At 42.9% G+C, this 27,304-nt stretch overlaps 1 protein-coding gene and 1 long non-coding RNA gene across 3 annotated transcripts in view; one reads left to right on the forward strand and one right to left on the reverse strand.

Moving 5' to 3' along the window:
- Positions 1-27,304, forward strand: part of LOC308616244 — a 219,808-nt gene that overhangs the window by 170,477 nt on the left and 22,027 nt on the right. The gene's annotated exons all lie outside the window — the stretch shown is intronic.
- The window catches only part of FGF1 (fibroblast growth factor 1), a 102,954-nt gene continuing 101,940 nt past the window's right edge, over positions 26,291-27,304 (reverse strand). The window contains exon 5 of the mRNA XM_081232480.1: positions 26,291-27,065. Within this exon, the coding sequence (XP_081088606.1) occupies positions 26,871-27,065 (195 nt within the window). The 3' untranslated portion in view covers positions 26,291-26,870. The remainder of the gene's footprint in view (positions 27,066-27,304) is intronic.

Here is a 27,304-nt window from a genome sequence, read left to right on the forward strand (position 1 = left end):
GCTGTGGAGCAGCTGGGCCCGTGAGCCATGGCCGCTGAGCCTGCGTGTCCGGAGCCTGTGCTCCGCAACGGGAGAGGCCACAACAGTGAGAGGCCCGTGTACCGCAAAAAAAAATAATAATCATCATCCTCAATACATTTGTTATAATTCTTATTGTGTGAGTGTGTGTGTGTATACACGTATATATACAAGTGCAGTTATTATAGTTATGATTAAGGCATTAATATATTGAAGATGTAATACATAACATTTGAGAGTCTGTTTCCCTGTGCTGTTTGGGAGACTCACTGTAGACTCCTAAATGGGCTGGAACAAGTTACCTGAACCACGGCCACTCACAGAGACTCAAGGATGTCAATCCCCATTCCCAGGTAACTACATTGTAAACCAGACTTGTTGCTTGGATGGGGAACCAGGACTGAGTGGAAGGTTTATAAGAAAAAAGGGTTGTTTTGTTGGAGTGGTTGGAGTTTGACCTTGACTATAGAAAGATACTTGGGTGAACCAGTTGTCATGAGTCAAGGAACCAAGATGGTTCGGGGAAGCCACGTAGTAGAGGCAAGGAGGAGTGAACCTCAAGGGGGAGGAGGGAATCAAGACCTGTTTTAAAGAGTAGTATCGTAAGAGAATGAAAAGGACATAAGATGGAGAGGCAAGTCCCCAAATGCAGGTTCTGCCTCTACCACACTGTAGTTTTGTGGCCTTGGGCCCTTCACTTACTCTCTTTGGGCCTTAGTTTCTGCATTTATAAAAAGAAAGTTAAAGAGTTTGGTGATTAAATATGTCTAGATTTCAAATTCTAAAACTGTCTGTGAGGACATAAGGGTTCCTTATTTATGTTTTCTTGTTTGTTTTATAATACTGTTGGTAAAGTCATCAGCTGATCTGAGACATTATAAATGGAAACAAAGAAAGTTTATTTTGTCTCTGCTTCAACTAGAGGCAGTGGTCAGGCACAGTAGAAGAACCTCAAGGAGGGGGCAGGAATCAGAGACTGCTCAACATTCATTCCTTCTAGAAGATTTTTCTCTCATTCTTTCAACGATTTTATGTTACTTAAGCACATGGTGACTTTGCTAAAGGAAGCTATAAAAGTCCTGATATCCCAAGATGTAAGCAAACCCCACAGAAATCTTATAATTTTCCTTACTTATGAACAACAAGGTAGGTCCTCTAAATGATTATACTGAGCCTAAATATGGAAAGCTCTTGGAGTTGGCAGTGGATTGTTTGACCAGCCTCTCCAACTTTCAAGGAACCACTTCTGTCTCCTGGGAACTGCTCCCCATGCATCACCCCCATACCTCCCCACACCCATCCACCCATCCACCTAGCCTGCCCAGGGTGGACAGGTGTGTCTCTGTAACTTGGTCACCTCCTGGCTGCCTTCTCTTTGCTGGAACTCTGTTGATTTTGAGACTAAAAAAGCATCATGGGAATCACTTTGGAGTAATTTTTGCTTTGGAACTCTGAATTGTCGTGGGTTAATGAGGAGGAATAGATTCGGGACTGAGCAGGGCAGAGCTAAAGACTTTCAAGGATTTTGCTGATCACCCAGCTGGCCATGTCCGGTGGGTCGTTGAACATACAGACCCACAACTCCCCAAAGAAGGGCAGACACAGGGTGGGGGGCGTTGGGGAAGAGGCTCTCTTTGAAGATGTAGGAACAGCTGTAGTCACCCAAGGAGAGTGGAAGAGGCCAAGAACAGACCCTTATGCAAAAAAAAAAAAGGAAAAAAAGGCAACCAAAAGAGATGGTGAAAGATGGTTAGGGCTGTGGGCCAGGCATGTGTCACTGTCCTTTGCTCTCAGAGCTCCGAGAGAGCCAGTGGCTCATTCATGTGTCCTCTGTTCTACAAATCACCAGTTTTCGATATTTTGTGCCTAGGATGTCAACATTTCCAGAATATATTAGTGTTCCAGCTTGTCTAGCAATCTGTCCACATGCACCATTAATTCCTAAGTAGGAGAGATAAAATATCTGGCCTTGCTGTGTCTGCCACATTTCCCATCCCTTCCATTCTGTTCAGATTGATGAAGGTACCCATTAGACCTTTTGGAGGGGATCCAAGAGGCTGGACAGCAGTGCCACAGCCCTGGTGACTTGCTCTAGGCTAAAGAAGATAGGTAAGTGTTAGAATTCATCTTCTGGCCTCTTGATTTCTTCTTCTTTTTTTTTTCTGGTGGTGGTGGGGGGAATGGGTTCTGTAACTTTCCTCTTATAGGGGACCAAGAAAGGAAGGGCTTCTGGATCTTGTGGGCAAGCGAGAATTCCCAAGATTCAGAAAAGACTTAGAGTTTTAGATTCTTCCCTTGGGTTTCTCCCTAAGTCTCACCAAATTCTCTCCAGTAATGAGATGGAGTCGGATGCTTTTGCTCCAGTAGAGCCTAGTAGCTTCCTCCCGTGTCCTTGATACCGGACAGAGAAATATTTGTTTGGTTGAGTGATTTTATCTGTTTCAGAAAATAAATGGACATAGTTTCAGTTTGAACTACATTCCTAGGCTTTATTTATGTATTTAAAACCTAAGTTTAGGGCTTCCCTGGTGGCGCAGTGGTTAAGAATCTGCCTGCCAATGTAGGGGATACGGGTTCGAGCCCTGGTCCGGGAAGATCCCACATGCTATGGAGCAACTAAGCCCGTGTGCCACAACTACTGAGCCTGTGTGCCACAGCTACTGAAGCCTGTGTGCCTACAGCCCGTGCTCTGCAACAAGAGAAGCCACCGCAGTGAGAAGCACACACACCGCAACAAAGAGTAGCTCCTGATCGCCACAACTAGAGAAAGCCTGCGCGTAGACAAAATAAATAAATTAAACAGAAAAACAAACAAACAAACAAACAAAAACCCTAAGTTTAGTTTTGCCATTGAGAGGGAAAAAAAAAAGAAATACTTGGGCTCAGTTCAAAATTCACAAAACGTGCAGCTTTTTGGTACACAGTATGGTTCAAATCCCTGGCTATTTCTTCTCAGCTGTCTCCTTCAGAGAGAAGTGGGGTAACATCTTCCCCTTTACTAGAAAGGCCTATGAAAAATTGGTTATTATTTATTATTCCTCCTCTATTTCTCTCTGGATAAAGATGAATATTCCTAAATGTAGTGAAGTCTGGGTAGATCTTCTTCTCCTTGTCACGTCCTTCCTGTTTTATTTGTGATCTGGCACAACTCTTGTGGTCATATGGGGGGGTTCTTTTTCAGGCAAAGTGTTGCTGTTTCTTTTTCTGCTTGAGTGTTCAGGACGGAACCTCTGTAGTAATTCCCGAGGTTCTTGCCCTCGACAGAAGAACAGTGACGAGGTTAATGAGGTGTCGGAAGATGGCAAAACCAGCTCCAGAGTTACGCTTTCCAACTTTTAAATTAGGAACCTGATGAATGGCTTGCTTGTAAAGTATTCTTTCACTGGGTGACACCCCCGCCCAGCGGGGAGAGGTGAGGGAGAACATGATGAGATCAAGCAGGCCAGGCCCTCTCTGTCTGCTTTCTCCCATCTGCCCAGCTCCCACCCAGAGCCTGTAGCTGTCTGTAGCCTCCATAAATAATGCTCCAGGGGCTTCCAGAGGCTTCCGAAGACCAGGGCTTCCAGTGTAGCATGAATTGCCACAGAAACATGAGCTAGCTGGGAGCTTTCTCTTCCCGTTTTTCTCCTGCAGACCATTGGTTTGGATCCAGAGTTTCCCACAGCTTTTTGGTGTGTTTGTTAGATGGAGCATTAGATGTGGGTTCTTGTGGGACTGGATCCTTACAGGCACTCATAGTCCTGAAACCAGAAGGTTTGGGATGGGGGGACTGTCCTTGTTAAACAATCCAGGAAGCTCCACTGCGAGAACACAAATTTGCCAAGTTTGGACCTCAGAGGAAGCACTCTGAGCGTTCCCCTCATTGTGTCGTGGTAGATGTGTGCTCTGATACTCTGCAGGACTCTGTGGACGGTAGCACTTGGACACAGCGACACTTCTTTTACCAAGTGAATCAGGTTTTGTCCAGGAAAGGTATCAAGGCTAGGAAGACAAACAGTGTGATTATATGTGGATGCATGAGGTGCAGGGAAAATAACTCCTTCTAGGAATAGCAATGTGGACCCTTCATTATAATTTTACAAAGCATGTTTTCCAGACTGTGATCTTTGGGTATTTTAAGAGGTAGAGAAATCCATGGGAAATACAGGGAGGTGCAAGAGAGGAGGCGGTGGTCAGAGGTTACAAAGAGCAGTGATAGCAATGAGTGGCTATTTCTCCTTTTACCCCACTGTTTTTTTAAACTTCACTTTAAAAAACTTTTGATGAGTAGTTCTGAATTTTAACATATGCTTAGATTCATGTGACTACCACCACAATCAGGTACAGAACTGCTCCATCACCCCCCAAAAAACCCACTGTGCTATCTCTCTTTTTTTTTTTTTGCGGTACGCGGGCCTCTCACTGTTGTGGCCTCTCCCGTTGCTGAGCACAGGCTCCGGACGTGCAGGCTTAGTGGCCATGGCTCACGGGCCCAGCCACTCCGTGGCATGTGGGATCTTCCTGGACTGGGGCACGAACCCGTGTCCCCTGCATCGGCAGGTGGACTCTCAACCACTGCGTCACCAGGGAAGCGCCTGTGCTATCTCTTTATGAGCACACACTTCCCTTCATCCCCAACCCTTGGCAACCACTGGTCTGTCCTCCATCGCGCGGATTTTTCTTTTTGAGAATGTAATTAAATGGAATCTTATAGTGTGTCACCTTTGGAAACTGGCTGCTTTCACTCAGCATAATGCCCTTGGGATTAATCCCAGTTGTTGTGTGTATCGATAGTTTGTTCAATTTTATTACAATTTATGCATGTACCACAGTTTGTTGATCCAGGCACCTGCTGAAGGACATTAGGGTTGTTTTCAGTGACCTGATTCTCTCATTTTTAAAAATCATGGTAAAAAAATATACATATAACACAAAACTTGCCACTTTAACCATTTTTAAGTGCATGGTTTTATGGTATTAATTACATTCACAGTGTCGTGCAACCATCACTACTATTTGTTTCCAAAACGTTTTCATCACTCCACACAGAAACTCTGTAAGCATTAAGCAGTAACTCTCCATTCCCTCCAGCCCCTACTAACCTCTTGCCTACTTTCTGTCTCTGTAAATTTGCCTATTCTAGATATCACAAATAAGTAGAATCATACAATATTTTTCCTTTTGTGTCGGGCTTGTTTCATTTAGTACAGTATTTTCAAGATTCATCTCTTTTGTGGCATGTATCAGCACTTTGTTCCTTTTTATAGCTGAATAGTATTTCCTTATATGTACCACATTTTGTTTATCCGTTCATCTGTTGATGGACACTTGGGTGGCTTCCACCTTTTGGCAATTGTGAATAGTGCAGTTGTGAACATGGGTGTACAAGTATCTGTTTGAGTCCTTTTAATTTTTTGGCCACTCCCATATTTTAGTTTAAATTGGCAACTGGCGCCATGGTGGGTATATGTGAGAATCCTGTTTTCTAAGAATCTGGTGTTTGATCTAAGTCTAGTCACTGTTTTTTGTACTTAGTGTTCTTAAAGGATTTGAGGAATTCCACCAATTTTTTGTTCCTTAGCTGCCTCAGGATTCTCGGAGGAGGAGGAAGGCAGTCACAGTTTGGATACAGGGAAAGTGGAATCCAGGTGATGGGCTGGAGCCCACCAGTGGAGCCAGCCTCTGTGTGCAACTTTCTCAGGTGTAATGGCTTGTTTGGGTCAAAGTGGTCTTTGTTAAGTATTTCATGTGATCTACTTTATGTGGTCTTTTCTACATTTCACCAGCGTTTGCCATGCCAGTAGGAGAGCACTTAAAGATAGAGGCAGAAAGTGCCAAGTGAGAAATAAGTTTCTCAAAAGAATCTGCTTTTATTTGTAAGATATGTCTGGACCTACCTAGACTCAGATAACTCAGCTAATTCCTTATCCGTTTAGAATAATTGGCAGTAGGGCCAACCTAAACTAAAAGTATGGGGAATAGATTTTGATTACCTTCAAGGATGTACCTTTGGGAGCAAGAGCTTGATAGACTTTCCTTAATTAAGAGATAGCTATAATTTAAGTCACTGCATTTGTATACAATAGGAGCTAAAGTCATTTTTAAAAAATGGTTGTATTTTTAAGTAGTGAAAAGTTTCTTCTCCAATGTTGCTAGTTTGCTTATTAAATTTCCCTTGACAAACATTGTAGAGGTGGTTCAGCCCAGCCTTTCTTCTCATGAATTGCCATCCCATAAAGACTAAAATGATAAGATTTTGTTCTGTACGGTTGGACTTGCCCTCTTGGTAGACTGAGTTGGTTGTTGTTTGTATGTTTTTTGTTTGTTTGTTTTTTGTTTTTAACGTGTAAGCATTCTTTGCCCCTAAAGGATGACAAACCCTCCCTTTTCCGGCCTCCTGCTACAGCCTGTCACCGGGTCTAGGATTCTCACCCCTGGAGGGACTCCCTTGGCTTAAATCTCTTCATTTCCAGGAAGCTGTTAAATCTGAGAGTGGTGATGGTGGTAGTGTGTGTGTGTCTTTCTGTTTCTGGGAAGATATTTAAAAAGGACTGTAAACCTATTTTGGGTCACCTGGATGATTACACTGTGACTCAGTCTGGCCATATTCTTTCAGTTCCCAGGTTTGCATGGGAGTTTAAGCTCACAGTGAGACCAAAGGAAGGCCATTGACATCCTGTCACAGGGTAGACTGAAGAGAAAACAGGGTGTGTGAACTGAGTACTCAGGTGGTTCCTACTAACAGAGGATTTCCAATCTCAAAAGCCTGGTATAGTTGGTACCTTTTTCATTACAGGCAAAGATGCAGCGAAGAGCCAACTTTGTAAGTCGTACGTTCATTAGGATTTTTGTCCTTGTTTTTTTTTTTTTTTTTTGCGGTACGCGGGCCTCTCACTGCTGTGGCCTCTCCCGTTGCGGAGCACAGGCTCCAGACGTGCAAGCTCAGCAGCCATGGCTCACAGGCCCAGCCGCTCCACGGCATGTGGGACCCTCCCGGACCGGGGCACGAACCCGCGTCCCCTGCATCGGCAGACGGACTCTCAACCACTGCGCCACCAGGGAAGCCCCAGGATTTTTGTCCTTGAATGGAATTTTTTTGGTTTTGTATTTTAGGGTACCACATTAAATTGATTACCCTTTCAAAATAATGGAATAGAAGATATAATGGGTTTATTATCAAAATGGAACAAATTACAACAACAACAATAATAATTTATAAACCCCTTTTTGTGGGCTAAGTACTTTGCTTGTGTTGTTGCATTTAATCCTCACAGCATCCCTCTGAGTAGGTACTCATCATCTTCATTTTACAGGGGAGGGGGTGGGGCTTAAAGAGATTAAGTCACTTGCCCCGTATCACACGGTGGGAGTTCAGCCCAGGCAGCCTGACTCCAGACCCATCACACTGAACCTCCTCTGGTAAAAGAGAAGACACACAACTATATCCTTCTGCCATTAAACACAATTTCAGTTCTTTAATCTCAGCAAAATCGTATCTATCACATTTATGTCTGTATTTTGGATTTTATTGGCATTGCAATTTTAAAAAATTTCTTTAAAAATAAGTCACATATGCTTATTTATAATTTTGGTTTAATAGTCGTGTAAGAACTATAAGCATAAGAGTTTATACCCAGTTTTATACATTTGTGTGTATTTAAGTAATTTTATAATAAAAATGGCTTAAGTCAACACAGGCAGGCCACAGTATTAAATCATTAACACCCTCAGTGCATTAACACTGTTTACTTTAAGTAAAATCCCTTAATAGCCTAAGAGACTGGACATATTTTGATGGACTGGGAGTGAAGAGGTAACAAGAAAGCTCACAGCAGAAGGTGCTGTTCAGAAATGACTCTAGCTGGTTATGAGGTATCAGCAGGGAGTGGGTTATTTATTTTTTCACAGCATTTTGAAGACCAGATTCTACTCTTTCTTGGCCACTATTGCGCTGAAGAGTCTGCTGCCAGTATAAATGCCACTTTATAGGTAATCACTCTTTCCTCTAGCTGTTTTTGAGATATTCTCTATGGCATTCTCCATAATCACAACTGTGGTTCTAGATGTGGATATAGTTTTATTTATACTGCATTGGACTTCTTAGGTGTCCTAAACCTTAGGATTCATGTCTTTCATCAAAACTGGAAAATTCTCAGTGAAAATCGCTCCAAATACCATCAGTCCACATTTCCACTCATCTCTCATACCACAGCTCTTCCTTTCATTCTATTTTCCTTGTCTCTTGACCTCTCATTGATCTCATGGTGTTCTGGTTAATTTCTTCAGATTTATTTTTCTGTTTACCCATATTCTCTCTTTAGATTTGTCCATAATATTTAACCCATCTGTAAGGATTTTTTTAGTGGACAGGAGAGGTATATTTCATCATTTACATTTTTGAACTTTATTGAGATACGGTGTATGTACAGTAAAGCACATCTGTTTAAATTGTACAATTAGATGAGTGCTGGTAAAGGTATGCACACATGGAACTACCACCACAGTCAAAACACAGAACATTTCCATCACCCCTAAGAGTTTCCTTGTGCCCATTTGGGAAGTTTTCAACAATTATTTCTTCATATATTTTTCTCTGGCTCTGTCTTTCTCCTCATCCTTTGGAATTCCAATTTCATATGTATTCAATGAACATTTGGACATTGTACCCTCAGATCTCTGGGATTCTCCTTAATTTTCTCCAGTCTTTATTCTTTCTGTTATTTGGGCACTTCTATTTTTCTGTCTTCAAGTTCTCTGATTCTTTGTTCTGCCACCCCCAAATGTGGTTGAGCTCATCTAGTAAACTTTTAAAATTTCAATTTTTTACTTTTCACCTCTAGAATTTCCATTTGTTTTGTTTTGCTTTAGTTTCCATTTCTCTATTGAGAATTCCTAGCTGTTCATTTGATATTATACCCCAATTTCCTTTAATTCTTTGAACATATTTGTAGTAACTGCTTGTCTGTGTTTACTAAACCCAACATCTGGAACCTTTCAGAGTCAGTTTCTATTGGCTGCCCTTTCCCCTGAGTATAGAGCATACTTTTTTTTTTTTTTTTTTTTTTTGCGGTATGCGGGCCTCTCACTGTTGTGGCCTCTCCCGTTGTGGAGCACAGGCTCCAGATGCGCAGGCTCAGCGGCCATGGCTCACGGGCCTAGCCGCTCCGCAGCATGTGGGATCTTCCCGGACCGGGGCACGAACCCGTGTCCCCTGCATCAGCAGGCGGACTCTCAGCCACTGCACCACCAGGGCAGCCCTAGAGCACACTTTAATGTTTCTTTGCATGTGTAGTAACTTCTGGTTGAAAATTGGGCCTTGTAGATAGTACATTATGGCAACTGTAGATTCTGTTGTATTCATCTTATATATATATCAGATATATAGATAGATAGATAGATAGATACAGATATATAATTGGTTCTAGTAGGCAATTAACTTGTCTGGACTCCAACTGCAAACTTTGTCACCCTTCTGATATGCAGCAGCTAATATCTGTATTCTTATGGCTTTCCATTGCTACTTTTTTTCCTGGTCCTTTGTGATTTTTCTTGTTTCTCTATGATTTGCTGGTTAGTCAAAGATTTCAACAGAGATGGAGGTCATTCTTTTTTGATTTTCTTCTAGTGGTTCGCTTCTGCCTAATTTCTAGCTATTTGGATGGTTTGGGGCTCTGTCCCTTATATTTCAAGACTTACAAGATCCAACTTTCTGGCACCTGACTTGTGCATGGTTGGAAAGTTTATACTCAGTTAAAAAAAAAAAAAAAGGCAGCAGACTCACAGATAGGGCTGCACATAGCTCTGTTATTCAGGAGCAGATTTGTCTCTGGCTCCTGCCCACTTTTTCACCAGGCCACTTAGGGCCTCCTCCTACACATGCATAGTTTAGCTCTTGGCCAGGGATTTGGGCAGAGTTTATACTCAGAGTTGTATACTCCTTCTGTGGTTTTTTTTTGCTGCCAGTATTTTTCCTGTAGACTTCTAGCTACATTTTCAGCCTTGGACTCTGATCTCTGGCACCTTAGCTGGTAAGGCTGTGGTTTTCCACTGCTATTTTTCTTTTTACAGCTATAGCTGTAAGAGTTGGGCATTACCTCAGGCCAGGAAGACATAAACTCTCAATTCTTACCCTTTACTGTGACAATTTTTTGAGAGTAAACTCTCATTCTTCTTCCTCTTTCAGACTCTCTCCAGGGTTGCTCTTTAAAAAAAACTTTTTTATAATCATGTTTTTATCATTATTATCTGTGTGAGCGTTTCACGATCACTTCAGTCGCCTGGAAGTAGTCCACCCATTTGGTTGTTAATTTCAATATCTCTATTTTTCATTTGAACTTCTATTTTATTCCTTTCTGAATTAAATCTGCCTAGGGCCCATGATAGTCTTCTTTTTTTAAAAATTAATTAATTAATTAATATTTATTTTTGGCTGTGTTGGGTCTTCTTTGTTGCTCATGGGCTTTCTCTAGTTGTGGTGAGCAGGGGCTACTCTTTGTTGCGGTGCACGGACTTCTCATTGCAGTGCCGTCTCTTGTTGTGGAGCATGGGCTCTAGGTGCATGGGCTCAGTAGTTGTGGCATGCGGGCTTCAGTAGTTGCGGCACGTGGACTCAGTAGTTGTGGCTCGCAGGCTCTAGAGCACAGGCTCAGTTGTTGTGGCACATGGGCTTAGTTGCTCCACAGCATGTGGGATCTTCCCAGACCAGGGCTTGAACCCATGTCCCCTGAATTGGCAGGCAGATTCCTAACCACTGCGCTACCAGGGAAGTCCGATAGTCTTTTTGTTTCTCACATTATAAGTCCCTTTTGAAAAATGTTTTTAACTATGCTTATTTTATGGTCTATATCCAATTAATATCTAGTATTTCAGCACCTGAAGTTCTTGGGTGTTCAGCAGTGCTGCTGAACAAGTTATTGTGTCTGCTGTCTCTGTCTCATTCAGCTTTTTTAAAAATTAATTTTTATTGGAGTATAGTTACTTTACAATGTTGTGTTAGTTTCTGCTGTATAGCAAAGTGAATCAGTTACACGTATACCTATATTCCCTCTTTTTTAGATTTCCTTCCCATTTAGGTCACCATAGAGCATTGAGTAGAGTTCCCTGTGCTACAGTCCACAGTAGGTTCTCATTAGTTATCTATTTTATACATAGTAGCATATATATGTCAATCCCAAATCTCCCAATTCAAAAAGTGTGGAACACTTCACGAATTTGTATATCATCCTTGCGCAGGGGCCATGCTAATCTTCTCTGTATCATTCCACTTTTAGTATATGTACTGCTGAAGTGAGCACTCTCTCATTCAGCTTTTTATAAGTAGTTTTTGGATTATGAACCAGTGATTGGGAGCACATTAAACATGGAAAAATAGTACATCCTGATTTGGGGGTTTGAATCTGCAGAGAGGTTTTTGTTTGCTTTTCCTGGCATCCAGGGAATATCATGGACCATCGTCTTATTTTAATTTCTAAGGCCAGGGGCTCTTAGGCCAGGCATGTAGTATAAATTTGTAGCCCAAATCTACTTGAGCACAGGCTCATGATTATAAATTCTTAGAGGGAAACTCTTCTTTCTCATAGTACAGAGCTGAGGACACCCATATCTGTAGGCCAATGGATAGACTTGTTTTTCTTGGTCTATCCCTTCACTGACAGTATAGCTCTCGAAACTCCTGGTGAGCAGTAGTCTTGATAGTAGTTCTTGCCTACCTCCTGCTCAAGAGTCTCCTGTGTACCCCACTTCTCTACAGAAGCTTTTAAAACTTCATCTACTTGATTACCAGAGGCATCAGATGAATCCCCAACAGTGCCAATTCCTACTTACTGCTCTGATTTTTCATTTTCTTATTTGATTTGACTTTCTATCCTGGGAAGTTTTGAACAGAAAAGTAAAAAGAATATAATAAAGACCCATACACTCATCACATGTATTTAGTAGTTAACATTTTGCCGTATTTGCTTTATCTGTGTGCATGTGTTTGCTGAACCATTGTAAAGTAAATTATACACATCATGACATTTTACCCCTAGATACTTCAGCATGCATCTCCAAAAATTAGGCTTTTCTTTACAAAATCGTATTACTATTTTCATGCTTAACAAATTGTATTAATTAGGGGTCTCCAGAGAGATAGAACTGCGAGAGAGGTGGGGGCGGGGTGGGGGGGAGAGTGTGTGTGTGTGTGTGTGTGTGTGTGTGTGTGTGTGAGAGAGAGAGAGAGAGAGAGAGAGAGAGAGAGAAAGAACTGAGTAAATGGGAAGAAGAAAATTAAGAAGTTTTACCAGAAAATTCCTTAGCTCAAAAGGTCATGCATTTCTAGATTAAAAGGGTCCAGTGCACACCCAACACAATGAATAAAAAGATCCGCACCAAGGTACATTATTATAACCTTTCAAACACTGGAGGTGTTTGAAAGAGGATATTGAAAACTTCCAGAGAGGAAAAGAGGTGATATTCAATTGATCAGGAATCAGAATGGCATCACACTTCTTCACATCAGCACTGTAAGCTTGGGGGACAGAAGAGCAAAGCCTTCATGTTTCTGAGTGAGAATAATTTCCAGTTAAGACTTTCATACTCAGCTAGACTGTCAACCAAGTGTAAGGTTAGCATGAAGACATTTTCAGGCACAAAGTTCTTTTAACATAACTTTTCACGTGACCAGTTGTAAAAAAGCTTCTGGAGGCAATATTTGAAACTGGGGGACTAAATAAAAAAGAAGACTGTGTGAGATCCTGGAGCAGCAGAGCTAAAACAGGAGAGAGGCACAAGAAATCCCAGGAAAATAGTGGAGGAAATCACAGGGAGATTGTCCCACAGGAGGCCCTGAGGGCAGCCTCACAGATTGGAGGGCTCCAGGAGGGACATCTCAGTGGAAACTGAACTGATAAATAATGTGGTTGATTGTATTGAGAGGCTTATTAGAGCTTTTGTCAGAAATTTTGGGCCTGAATTAATGATGAGAAAGTTGAAAATGAAGGAAATGAAAAACATAGTTGTATAAGAAAAAACATGCAATCATCCTTGTGGCTTATCTGTAACAGATGGTTACATAGTTTTAGTAATGTAAACATTGAATCTTGTACTGACCAGTAATGTCATGTGAATATATAGGGAGGATGGGAAGGTCACTGGGATGGGATGGAGGCTATAATATAGCTAGCTGGGGGCTAGGGTAAAAAGCTAAATCCTTATCTTCCATAGAATGAAACCAATAGATACTCTCTGCTATTGAAGAAAAATCAAGAAATGAAATATCAACATGTTGTTTAGAAAAACAAAGGTGTAAGTATCAGGAGAAATGTTTAGAAGGAATGAAAGTGGTTGCCTCTGGGGAGCAGGAACCAGGAGTACGATAGGAAGAGGGACAACTGTTTTTTGTTAAAAACCTGTAGTACCATATGACTTTTAAAACAATATACCTACGTTGGTTTGATTTTTTAAAATATTGTTTAAATACAAAAATAAAAAATTTATTGATTTCAGAATTTTAAATACTCTTTGTAACTACTTAACTGTGACACATTTCATGATGCATTGTAACATTGCCACGTTGGTAAAGGTCTAAGTCATCCTCACTTTCTTCAAGGGCAGGGTGTTCCAAATCTTTACTTCGCATTGTCCAGTGGAGTGGCCAGTAGCCATGCATGGCTATTTAAATTAAAATTAGTTAAAATTAAATAAAATTCAAGCTTCAATTCTTCAGTTGCACTGATCACATTCCCAAGTGCCCAGTAGCCACATATGGCTAGTGGCTACCATATTGGACAGCACTGTCCTAAACCACTCTCAGATTCATCCCTTCGTCCAAGCTCATTGCCATTTCTCTCTGAGGCAGTATAGAGTGGTGATTGAAGGTGTGGGCTTTGGAGTCAGACTACATCAGCTCAAGCATGGGCTTCATCACTTACTAGCTGTGTGACTTTGACCATATCACATAACCTCTTGGTGCTTCAGTTTCCGCATCTATAAGATGGGGATACTAATAGCATCATCATGTTCTAGGGATTGTAAGAAAGACTGTGATATAATGCCTTTAAATGAAGAGCTTAGCACCATGCCCGGCCCATGATAAGCACTCATAAGGTTACCTGCTGTAGCTAGTACCATCATCATCATCATCATCATCATTATCACGCCCTGCTGCATATCTCTTCAGCCACTTCTGAGCTCGCATGCAGTCCCGGTAGACAGTCCCCATACAGACTGACAGCTTCTTATTTCAAGGGCCTGCCTCCCTCTTTTTCTCTGCCCGAGGACTTCCTTGGGTATTACATGATTTTGCTCAGTCGGGAGGCAGAGAAGCCCAGAAATGCCGAGACTGCGCATCCAGTGGAAGCTCACAACCAGAGAAGGATGGCATCAATGGTTAAGTACCCACTTTCCTTGTTGGGGCAATTCTGAGGTGCCTTCTCCACTATCTCTAAGAGGCTCCCAGGGGAACTGAGCCCGCCCCCCGCCCCCCCCCCCCAGTCCACAGCAGTGACCTGATCGGCGATGCACCTTCGTTGGTCCTTCTGCCATCCCTGTCTTACTTTCCCTGCCTCACTTGTGCTTCTTGGGGTCTGCTCCCAACCTGTATCCATGTCATGGTCTCAGGCTCTGTTTTGGTGGAACCCGCACTAAGACAATCATCACCACCACTGTCATCATCATCATCAGTTCAGGTTCTCATTATCTTAAGGCCATGCTCCTACAGTAGCTTCCTGGCTTGTTTTCCCATCTTCTCTTCCATACTACAACCAGACCTATCTCAGTTTAATATATAAATGTGGAGTTATGACTTACCTGCTTGAAGTCTCCATTGCTTCCTTCTTGCCCAAAGGCAGAGACTGAACTTAGTCCTGCAATAAAGAACTTTTACAAGTTCCCCAGAGCCTACCTTACTAGCCTCACCTCTTGCTATTTATGCTGCATACCATCCTTTAAACACACCATCCTCCTTTGCACTTCTGGGTCCTAACACACGCTGTCTCCTCTGATTGGAGTAATAATAATTGCAGTGAATGGTTATTGACTACCTACCCTGTACCAAGCAGAGTTCTATGCAGTCTGCACGTATTAGTTCATGTAATCATTAACTTTATGAAGAAGGTTTTAATATTCTCCCTGTATTAGAGATGGAGAAACCCAGGCTTAGGGAAGTCATATACTTAATAGCAGAGTTGGATAATTCCAAGCTGATGCCCTATATTTGGCAGGAAAGTGACATCACACACACGTAGGTAACTTAGAAGAAACCAACTTTACTCACCCAGGAGGGAGAGACGGGGGAATAAAGAGAGAAAGAGAGAGAGAAAAAAGGAGAAAGATAAATAGTGTGGACGATCTGCCTGCCAGTCTACTCCATGCATATGTGCTTGCAGGGGAGAGAGGGCAAGGCAGGACTCTGCTGTTACCCACGTTTTCTGGGCCCCTTGTACTGGGAGCGCTTTGCTGGCTCAGTGTGATTACAGTGCTTACTTATGTACAACGTTCATATGACATAGCTGCCCAAACACATGCCAGAGACCTCCTGGGAGATGGTGCATCCATCTCCCTGCAGGTTTTCAGGGGTGCCTTTGACTGTGTATAACTCACCTGTTACAATCTAACTCTCCAGTGCCTGATCCATGAACGAGGTGAGACTCCGTGGTCCTGCTTCCTTTTCCCACTTTCCCACCTGGCAGACACCTGCTCATCTTTTCCAACACAGGTCACACACCACCTCTGGGAAGCTTTCCCCACCTCCCTTGGAAAGAGCCTTTCCTCCCACCTGGGCTCCTGCTGCCCCCTGTACACGTTTGTTTCAGCGCTCTCCCCTGTTGCCTTCTAATGATCTGTTCATATATCGTGTTCCCCAGCTGGGGAGCGGATTCCTCGTTAGAGCCCTTTTCTCCCTTCTTTCTCCAGTATCTGCTACAATCCCTTCTCTGTAGCAGCAGGAACTTTCTTCTTTGTTTGGTTGTCAGGAAGGCAGGTCTCTGTGCCTTCTAGAAAAAGGAGTGAGATAAATTCTGAATGGCTATTTTAATCAGTCATGTTCTTACAGAATCTGGAGACAGAAAATAATCTATTATGTCTATATTCTCTTTCTATCTCTTTCGTTTCTTTGTTCTTTTCTATGGGGTTGCTATTTGATCATAGGTCTTTTAGAAGCCAGTTACTGCAAGGGTAATGTGGTCCGTCGAGTTTTCCTCATTAGATCTGTGTAAACATTTTTTAAAAATCTATTTTCATACCCAGATTAAGACGTCTCCATAAGGCAGCCAAATCCCCCCCCACACCCAAACCCTGAAACTGGCACCATGCCTGAAGAGTTTCCAAGTTATCCTTCTGTTTTTCTATCTTGTGAAGGATGTGGTTTTTGGTTGTGTGATTCTTTTTAAGCTGCTTCATTTGTTTTTGGACTGATTAATAGCATAGCTACCCAAACTTGGACATAAACGTTAAATTCAGAATCTCTGGAAGCAACAGCACGAAGACACTAATTAGTTCATGTTTTCCATATGAATGAAACTCAAACACACAATCACTGCTTTCTTGTTTTCTCTCTCACCCTTGACTATGCTGGCAAACCTTGCTTTCCTTTTGGATGTAAGGGGATTTGTTGGGAACAAAAAACCTTTTCCTGTACTTCACCTGCTGGATGGAATGAATAAAAGCCTCAGGGGAAGATCTAAATATTTAACAAATATAACCTCAACCCCCAAAGTTAAGTCTGGAATACATTTTACAGTCCACATTTGAACCCAGGCCAGAAACATGCATGCTGATACTGATTATTTGTGTTCTTTGGCAGAAGTGATATAAATTCAGTTGTGTGGGGAAGGAAAGGGGGAGAGAGAATGATCGTGTGGATATATTTAGCTTCCACTTGGTTATCTACACGTGCTGGCGAGTGGAGTCCACCTATCTTCCCTCTTCCATCGCTGGCCTCTACCTTGCTGGCTGGCTCAGTTCACCCCATGCTTTCCACTCTTGAGCCTCACTGGCATTGTGCTCCCTCCTGCCACAGGGCCTTAGCACATGCTGGTGCCTCTATCTGGAATGTTCTTCACAGCACACACTCCACCTCTTTACCTAGTCAACTCTTACTCTTCTTGCAGATATCAGCTCACTTCCTCAGGGAAGCCCGCGAAGTTAAATTCCCCCATTATATATTCTGAGGGCACTGAATACTTCTCTTTTGTAAACACCTGTCACACTTGCAAGTTTACATTCCCCTGTATGATCCTTTGTGTGAATAGTTTCCTAGGGTGTGGCATATGTATATGGGAAAGATGATATGCAGGTGTTCATTTTTTTCTTTTAAAGTTCTATGTTTAATAAATACTAAAAAAAAAATCTATGTAGTAGTAGCTTATCCCTTTGTGAATATTTCTGCTTACAGTAGGCCTAAAGTAGATAAAACTGTGAATCCACCTTTCATAAGCCATATGAATAAGAAGTACCATGATCAGGCAATGGGCATATAGGCAAAAATTTTGGAAGCAGTATGCAAATGACTGAAATTTGGGAAATAGTATGTTCACGTTTCCCGTCACTAGAATGTAAGCTCCAAAAGAGAGCCTCTTGGTGCACTGTTGTACCCACCAGGCCTGGTGCATATTTGGGCCGTCATAAATATTTGTTGAAAGGCTGGACAAGTGATTGAATGAACAATTTAATGACTCAACAGGTGCCCCTCCCAGTGACATCAGGCCAGCCACAGGTCAGATAATTAGAAAGAAGGCCGAGATTTCTCTTGAGGATCATCCTTATGGATGCACGCAATAGAGACAGGTTGGAACTTTGTAGACTTAGAACATTCAGCTTCGGATACCCAAAGACTGTGTAGGGTCACGGGGCTGTGGGGGACCTTTGCAGTTACCCTGCTCAGAGCAGTGCCTCTAGCATCCTGGATAAGTGTTGTCACAGGCAAGCTTCTCTGATAGCAGACTCTGTGATGAAGATTAGCATGCCAGAAGTTTATTAGGGATCTTAGGATCAACACCTGTAGGAAGGGGGGAAGCAGGACAGGGCAGAAGGAGAAGTTGAGGCAGTCTCAATGTAGAGGCCTCAGCTGACTTGACGAGAAGGTCTGAAGCTGGAATGATCCTTCAGGGCTGCCCGAAGTTGGCCAGGCAGTTATGTACATATGCAGGCCACCTCAGCGGGGCGTGCTCTTGGGCAAGACAGCTCTCCTCACCAAGGCTATCCATTTGCAGGTAATACTGTCAGCAGCTGGGAGGGTCATTTCTGAAGGGAGACCTGGATGATGCCTCACAGAGTCAACCATAGGTGCCCATCTAGGCTTCGAGGCAGGAGTGTCAAATGTCAATCACTGTCTGTGGATGTGCTTCAACCATGGTTGGAATGGCTGCAGTTGTTAGAAATGTTTTTTGCTTTATACTGAACCAAAAATCACTTCCTCGTCAAGTTCCAAATACCTGTATTCATTTTGACTATGAGCAAGGAAAACAAAATGACCCTTGAATGATCTGAAGAGAGCCATAATATCTCATTTTAAATCTTCCCTTGACTGAACTCACCTCATTTCTTCCACTGTTTTTTTGGCATATGCTTTTCTGGCCCCTTAACTCTTCGTCTTTTAGCCTCCACATAACATTTTTTTAAATTTGCGAAACTTAATATGCAGCATCTAAAATGAGATGCAGTAGCCCAGATGTGGCCTAACCAGCTCAAACTACAGTAGGACAATTACATAACATAATCTGCGCCTTACAGAAGTAAGCTTGGAGGCAATTAAGATTCTTGTGTCTTTTTCAAATGAATTGCTGTGAAGCAACCTCTCTCCAAATGTAAGTTCATGAAAACAATCACTGGGAACCTAAATGGAGACTCTAAAAGATCATTTTAAGCCCTATCATATTACATAGTGTGTATAATCATATTTTAGTAAAAATAATAGCAAATGGTTATTCAGTCCTTATCATATGCCAGATATCGTGTTAAAAATTCTTGCATGCCTCCGTCTCATTGGAACCTCCCAACAAGCCTGTGAGGTTGGTGCTATGTGTATCCTCATTTTACAGAGGACAGGGGATTAAGTAACCTGCCCCAAGTTACCAAGTCAGTAGATGGAAGAGCCAGGACTCCAACTCAGCCAGTCTGACCCCAGAGTTACCTTCTTCTGTATGTGGATAGTACATTGGTTTGGGTGATTTAAATTAGTGACTGACTTAGCAATAGCTAAAGGAAGTACCTTGAACATACAGAGAAGCTTCGAGGGCTTTAGAAAGATGGCATTTTTTAAAGGGGACAAAGCTGAAAAAACTTGATGCTTTCATGTAGGGACTTTCTTCACTGCTGTCACAAGGTTTTTAAGGCCGAGGACCACATTTGTTCATCTTCTCATTGTGTCCAGCACGGTATTTAAATCATGTTTTGATACTGGAGCTCTGGATCCTGTAATCATTTCTCCTTTGCCAGCAACCAACTTAAGGTTTGTCAGTAGAGGGCGCTGGAGGGCCACTGCGAGAGGAAGGGGCTTTTCCCTGCGGTTCTTGTGCTTTTCTTCTTGCTCCTCTGGCCCAGTGGCCACTGTGCAGCTTCCTGCTGGAGACCTAGGGTACACGACCTCCAGTGAGTGTCACTGGCACCCCAGCAAGTTGCTTCCGGAGTTTCACCAGTGTTCCAGCGGGAAGCTCCCTGAAGCACCGTAGTGAGATACTCCATCCCCTGGGGGCCATAGCCCATGAAGCCTGAATCTCATTCTCCAGAGAAGGGCCCCTCGCAAATTTGTTCCTTCCTTGAATACTTTCCTCAGCCTTGGGGATAGTAATGGCTCCTTACATCTGCTCTTCCACTTATCTTCAGAGATCGCTTTACCCCTTTGTAGTCAATCCCTTTTTACTAGTTAAAAATTCTTTCCATTAACATTTTCCTGTTTAAATTATTGCCATGGTTTCTGTCTCCTGATCAGACCCCGACTAACCCAGTGCTAGACGCTCAATAAGCGGTGGGTGAATTAGTGAGGAACTGAGGAAAGATGCTTCCTTTTTAATTTATTGCTTCTGTTTATCTTGCGGACTGGACTGGATGGACTAGGCTTCTGCCGTATCGAACTCTCCCCGGATGTTTAAGCTGCTTGGGAGTTACATATTTTCAAGCAATCTGTAAAACCATCTCTCTTCTTCACTCCAATTAAATATTATGTGACATGTTCCAGTAACACCAGGGATAAAGAAACCAGTTTCTCTCTCATTTGTCCCCTCTGCACAACCACCCTGGATTGGGTTTTTATCCTGTATTTAATCAGAAATAATCTGGCCAGTTCTAAAACAAACACCATTTCCCAGGTCAGATTCAGGGATCCTAATGCAGGTGTTCCTATTTTGAGAATGCCACAGATTTTACCGTTCATTTCTATAGGAATTGACTGAACTCTGAATGCAGTTGACATTCCCAGGCTATGAGCAGTCCTGCTTCTACAATTTACACAAAACATGTTAATACAGAATAACATTCCTATAACTTATTGTGGAGAAAATGTTTGGGGCTAAGGCAAATCAGTAAAATAATCTGACATCTTGCTCTTATGTATCTCTAGGTCAGACAAAAAGATTTTCTTCTAAGGCAGGAAAACATGAAATATGAAAATCACAATGACATGTGTTTTCGTGAGGATTTGCACAAATTGCCTGCCTACAGCTACATCCCAAAAGCTGCAGCCAAGTGCACCAAATCCTGAAACTGAACACAGTTCCAAAGAGGGAATGCCCAACCCTTCATTAAGGCTGATAGAAAAGCACATCAAGGACATGGTGAGGTTTTGCTTGTTTATATAATAAAATAGACACCAGTGTTTAGCTGCTGAAGTGTATAAATTTAGCCTGTGTGACAGTGGGAAGCCAAGAAGGAAGGAAGCAGTTTGGGAAGTACGTCCTCCCCACATCACAGACATTCTCAGACCCCTCAGAAGACCCCAAAACACCAAAACAAGGTCCTACAATATATGCGTTTTTTAAAGCAAATCCACTCTCTAGCTTCAGGCTGTGTGTGACCTGGTTTCTCTCTTTAATTTTATAGCTATTGGTGGAAAGCTAACAGTGTAGTATGTCATGGTCAATATGTCAGCCGCAAGGTGGGTACCATGTTACAGAAAGATCCCAAGAGTCACTTAGTATATTTCCCTTGTAACCTGAGAGGATATTAGATGAATCCTTGGGATCTGGAGCATCTGATATCAGATCCCCACGTCTCAGGTGCTAAGTTGTCTGCCTAGATTTTAGAGTAAATTTTATGTATGGTGGCAAAGAGAGTCTTTCTGGGGGAGAAGAGCAGGTTTAGGGAGCCAAGTAGGAAGGAGGGGCGGTGTGCCACTTTTTATGAGCTATCATTTCAACTTTTAACGCTTGTCAAACAAATCTTTAGTAATTTTGAAATGGAAAGTATACACGTCCCACTGCCTACCTGGGCTTCTTAACTTTGCACTACTGCTCCTGAAAAGCATTTTTTTAATTTGTGAAAGTCGAGTTAAGGGCGCATCTTTGTTTAGTGTGTCACTTTTACCATGCTTATTAATATGCTAACAACCCAAAAGCGATTAAGGGTTTGGGATTCCCCTCCCCCCTCTGCCACAGGGCAGACAGGACATCACTCAGAGAAATATGAAAGGTGACTTCATTTATATTTTTCTCTTTGCAGTCCAGTTCACCCATAAGAAGCCAATTCTCAGCCACCCTAACCCCCTCAAACATTTAGGGCATAGGGTTACACTTTTTGGTTGGTTCAGCAAAGATGGGAATTTTTGAATCTCTGAATAAGATATAGTCTGGTAGCAATGATGTTTATCTTGTGACTGAGTCATGAATGGTATACTCTTTTTTTTTTTTTAGGTAGATAAGAGTGTCATTTCCAAAAAGTGATGGGGGCTGGGGAGGATGCTCAGAGGCCCTGGGTTTCTAGCCTTTTCCTGGCTCAGTCCACTTTTCATGTATTGTTTAGAAATGGTTATGAAATAGGAATTGTCGGGGCTAGAGAGAGGAATGAAGTGAAGACTGTGGGAGTTAAGGAGGGAATGACCTCAAGCCCCAAAGTGATGAGAATTCCGTAGCAGGGGAGAGGGTCAAAGTCTCCGGGGCTCTGAGAGCAGAAATCTGCTAAGACCAGCATTGGAGGCAGCAGTGGCTGCCCGTGGGGTCTGCATCATTGCATTCATATTGCATTAGTAGCAAACCAGCTAAAAGAATTCACGATGGGGCTTCCCTGGTGGCGCAGTGGTTGAGAGTCCGCCTGCCGATGCAGGGGACACGGGTTCGTGCCCCGGTCCCGGAAGATCCCACGTGCCGCGGAGCCGCTGGGCCCGCGAGCCATGGCCGCGGAGCCTGTGTGTCCGGAGCCTGTGCTCCGCAACGGGAGAGGCCACAGCAGTGAGAGGCCCGCGTACAGCAAAAAAAAAAAAAAAAAAAGAATTCACGATGCCCTCAAAACAGATGGTTCGTGGGTAACAGGATGTCCCCTTGTATTGTTTATTCAAGAACAAACCGTGCCTTTGAAAACACTAAAGTCATAATACAGGATCCTGGTAGGGTCTGGTCATCTTTGGGAAGAAGAATGGTTGCATTAAGCCAGTGTTTCTCAAACTGTGGTTGTGACTCTGAATGTCATGACCCCATTTAATTGATCTTTGACCAGCCTCTTTTAGGGGAGTGTAATAGAAAAATCTCAGAGCATTTCATATATACAATTTTGTGACATTTTTTGGTTTCAGTTGTGTGTATGTTAAAGGTAATATATGTGCTGGGTTAGAAAATGGGATAGAAAAAATGCAGTTCTTACAGTTGCTCAAGCTCCAAAAAGTAGAAAAATACTGCCTTAGGCAACTTGAAAAAGAAAAGGAGGGATTGATGGTGATATGTAATTTGTTGAGTGAGCAAGCACCGCCCAACTGTTTTTTATAGATGCATGTGCATATGTGAGCATGCATGCATGTGTAAGTGTGTGCATATGTCTGCACGTGTGCGAGTGTGCATGTGTGTGATCTGATTTTGCCACAATGTCTAGGCAACAGTGTACTTCCTCCTAAGAATAAGAAGTCATAAGATTCAGGAGTTTATTTGAGGAGATGTTTTTTAATGTGATAATAATTTCAGAAAATCTGATGGGCAAACCTCTAGCCCCACATCAAGGTTCTGGAGATGCAAGGGATGCACCTCTTGCCATTGACTTAAAATTGTAAATAAGTCCTTAAAATTTTTTTCAGGTTACTGTGTTTTTGCTGAGGCGCAAGCTGGTCAGCTTTACAATAGTAGCATAATTTCATATGCTATGGATGAAGAAATAGTGTCAGCTGAGTTAGTTATGGTCCTTGGCTCTTCAGGGGGCAAACTTCCTGAATATATTTCCCTAGTGGGTCCCTAGAAAAGCACCATGATTGCCTTTAGGTTTCTAACCAAATGAAAAATATTCTCCCTATCAGCCTTCAAAGTTTCATATCTGGTAACAAGCTAAGTGTAGAGAACCAAGCAGCCACACCTCAGGGATGCTGGCTGAGTCCTTCAATAGGAAGATGAGACATGATGATGCTCAAAAAGTCAGAGAGACATTATCCCCTATAAGTGGAACATTTATTAATATTTTTAAGGTGCAAAAAAAAAAAGAGAGAGTGATGTAAAATGACAGGCATCTTCTTCTTCAGAGGTCTGCTTTGTAGCCCAGGAACTTGGTTGATTTGAACAGCATGTTCTACAAGGCTGAGGGCCTGGGCTCTGTCTCTTACACAAAGCAAGGACCCTGATCTTCAGTAACATGTGATGCTCCAGTCAGTTTTTTGTAAGTCCACACTGTTGGCCATAGGAGGCTTTAATTATCACCCCTTCCAGGGAAACGGATCTCCACCACCTCCACCACCACATTGAAAACAATCCAAAAGCATATACATTCCTGATGCTTTGTACAGAATGTCAGGCAATTCATAACAGTTGGCCTGAAAATGAATCCACACGAGAGGCATCTGATGGGCAGATGGCTCCAGGACTTTCTCAAGGGAGAGAGAGAGCAACAGGAATGCTCCATGTTTGAGGAACGAGAACATGTTCAAAATGGAGCAGGCAACTGCCACTGACTCCCTTCTTACACGATCGGGCAGCCTTTTTTTCCTGATTTGAAAGTGGTCCCCCTGAACTGAAACAGTTCTGCAGTTGAAGTGTTAGGTTTACCTTGCCATGTCCTCTGACGCTTCCACAGAGGTTTATCTTACACTGGGGGTTGCTAATTCTTCCAAAACCTTGGTTTCTGGGACTTGTTGTTTAATTCAGCAGGAACCTACAAAGTCTCTGTTTTTACTTGACTGAAAGAAATGAATCCTCAGCATCTTGCATCATAAATATAATGCCCTGGGAGAGAATACAGCAGCAAACCAGACAGACAAGGTTCCCAGGAGCCCCAGGACCCAGTAAAACGCCTGGCACACCGTTGGCACTTACATATTCATTGAACAAATACACGAATAGCAACTGGGCTGAGGTTGTCAAGGTCACAGTAGTATTTCCTCTCAATGCCTTGGGTCTCTGCAACCACAAACTTCCATCTCATCTGTTAGCCACAGCTTTCATTTTTTTTGGCCAATGTTATACTTGAATTTGATTCATACACTAAAAATTATGGACCATTATAAATACCTTGGATTTCCTCTGTGGGTACCTTTTTCTGGCCAAATCTTCGTAGTCAAGAGATGTCAAGCCACACTGCACTATTCCCAACTTGCCTGCAAAGATTTACTAAAATAAAATCAAATTGTCTTATCCAAGTTACAAAAACAAAAAAAGTTATGAAACGTTTTGCTGTACAAATGCGGAATGATATAACTGTAGCGTTAACTTGTTTCAGTTCCTCAATTGTAGTATCACACTGAACTTTCACAAATTGTCATTTTTCTTCCATTCAAAATAGTTCAGTTACTAAGGAATTACCTTTCAATTAATAATTACTGCAATTCATTATAAAACATGAGCCTGCGTTCTCATCAGTTTTTATGTACAATTATATCATTGCTTAAGAATCCCCATTTGCAAAGGAAAATTTATAACAGCACAGTGGAAAACAAAGAAAAATCTCATTTTCTAAGGTAAACGTAGTCTAAGTAGTAGATAATTGAGGAGCTTATATATCATATCCTATTATTATCATTCTCAGTGGCTGAGTGCTAATCAGTTTAACTGCCTTTGAGCTATATATTTTTAAATGTGACTAAAAGGTATAGTCTCACAGTAAATTTAAATGGCTTATTAAAGGCCTTTACATGGCAACAATATCATGTCAGAGATGAATGGTGTTTCTAATTTGCTAGCCACTTGGGTCAAGTTTACTTTAAGCAGGAAGCGTATTTATATAAGTAACGTCACACAAATGGCGTCTTGGGAAAAGCTGTTTGTGAGGGTTTAACATTTTTGAAGTATGCTTTTGTATATCTTCTAAATGGGCATTTTACAGGCATTGGGCCAAAGTGCCTTAAACCCCGACTCCTTCACTCAGGCATAACTGCTGATGCTGCCTGATTGCGGGAAGATCCATGGGACATGCGTTTTTAAGGGTGTGGCCGGGGAGGGTCGGGGTTTGAGCCCCCTTCATTTGAATAACGCTTTTAGGGACTTTGCTACTTAAAGTACGGGGTGTGGGGAGAGGCAGCAACATCTACAGCACCTGGGAGCTTGTAAGAAATGGGAAAACTACCGCAGACCTACCGAACCAGAACCTGCAGTCCAACAAGATGCCCATATGGGGGGCTTCCCTGGTGGCGCAGTGGTTGAGAGCCCGCCTGCCGATGCAGGGGACGCGGGTTCGTGCCCCGGTCCGGGAAGATCCCACATGCCGCGGAGCGGCTGGGCCCGTGAGCCATGGCCGTTGAGCCTGCACGTCCAGAGCCTGTGCTCCGCAACGGGAGAGGCCACAACAGCGCGAGGCCCACATACCGCAAAAAAAAAAAAAAAGATGCCCATATGATTTGTAAGCACTGCCCCAGGACCCCAAAGCCTCCGCTTTCTGGTGGCCGAGCACAGGTCATGGCGTCCCTTTCTCTTTCCTTCTCACTTCTAGAATCATCCTCTTTGGAGGATAATATCCCCTCGGCCCATGTTTCCCTTTCTCATCACTCCCACACCCACTCCCCAGACCCAAATGAATTTCCCAATACCCAGAGTCCTGGCTTTTATCAAGAACCTAGTTCTCTTCTCCACCTGACATCATCCAGGGGCTTCCTGCTGCGGAATAACCTTGGGGAAGTCAAGGCGTTGTAACAACTGCCAAGGCTGTGCCTTCATTCTGCTCTCCTGTGCCTGAGCCTCTCAGCCTTCATTCATTGCGCATTGAGATCCCATCCTTGTAAGCTGTCCACTAGAATCCAGTCAGTCTCCCCTTGCCATTTGAATCCCTTCTGAGAGGGGATTTATTCATCCCTGTTTCCACTCATGGAAAGCTGCCTTCCTCTAACGTAGCCATAGCTTCTCTACTAATAATCGTGGGGGATTGAAAGGATGAGAGGGAGTCATGCCAGATATTCAGGGGACTTGCGGGCAGGGTTTACTCTGTAGAGGGAATTGCATGCAGTTACAACCCACTTGGCAGCCCTCTGCTCACACTTCATTTGGCTCTACCCGTGCATTAAGAGGCTCAGCCTGCAGCAGATGCCCAGAGGCAACTAGACTTCCAAACCAGACCCAGACTGGCCAGCCAGTTGGCCCCTAAAAGCCATTTGGTCCCTCGGTTCCAAACTGTGCCAGGGTGAAGGGCTTTACAAAAAAAGTGAACTGGGCGTTTAGAAGCACGTTACAAGTTTAGGCTCTGTGGGCCAGGGGTTAGCGCGGCCAATGGTCAAGGGTACAATTTGGGGTCAACCGGGTGAGGACCCCTTCGGGCTCCTCTGGAGTGATCAGCACCCAGAACAGATTTCTTTAATCAGAGGAGACTGGCAGGGGAAGAAACAAGATTGCTTTCTGGCCGTAGTGAGTCCGAGGACCGCGTTTGCAGCTTCCGTTCTTCTTGAGACCAACGAACCAATTCTTTTCTGCATGCTTCTTGGATGCGTAGGTGTTGTAATGGTTTTCCTCCAGCCTTTCCAGGAACAAACATTCCTCATTGGGTGTCTGCTAAAAAAAATAAAACCAGGAAAGAGTAGAATAATTAGTGAGTGGTTTTAGATCGGGTTCCTCTGTTTACTGGCTGTGTGACCTTGGGCAAATTAGTGAGGCTCTCTGTGCTTCGGTTTCTTCTTCAGTGACATTGGGAAAATAACGGAACCTATCTCTGAGGATAGAAATGACGACTTGGAACAGGACCCAGTACATAATGAGCCTTCAATGTACATCTGCTATTATGTAAGCTCCCC

This window comes from Mesoplodon bidens, assembly GCF_964165515.1.
Source record: "Mesoplodon bidens genome assembly, chromosome: 4".
Lineage (NCBI taxonomy): Eukaryota > Metazoa > Chordata > Mammalia > Artiodactyla > Ziphiidae > Mesoplodon > Mesoplodon bidens.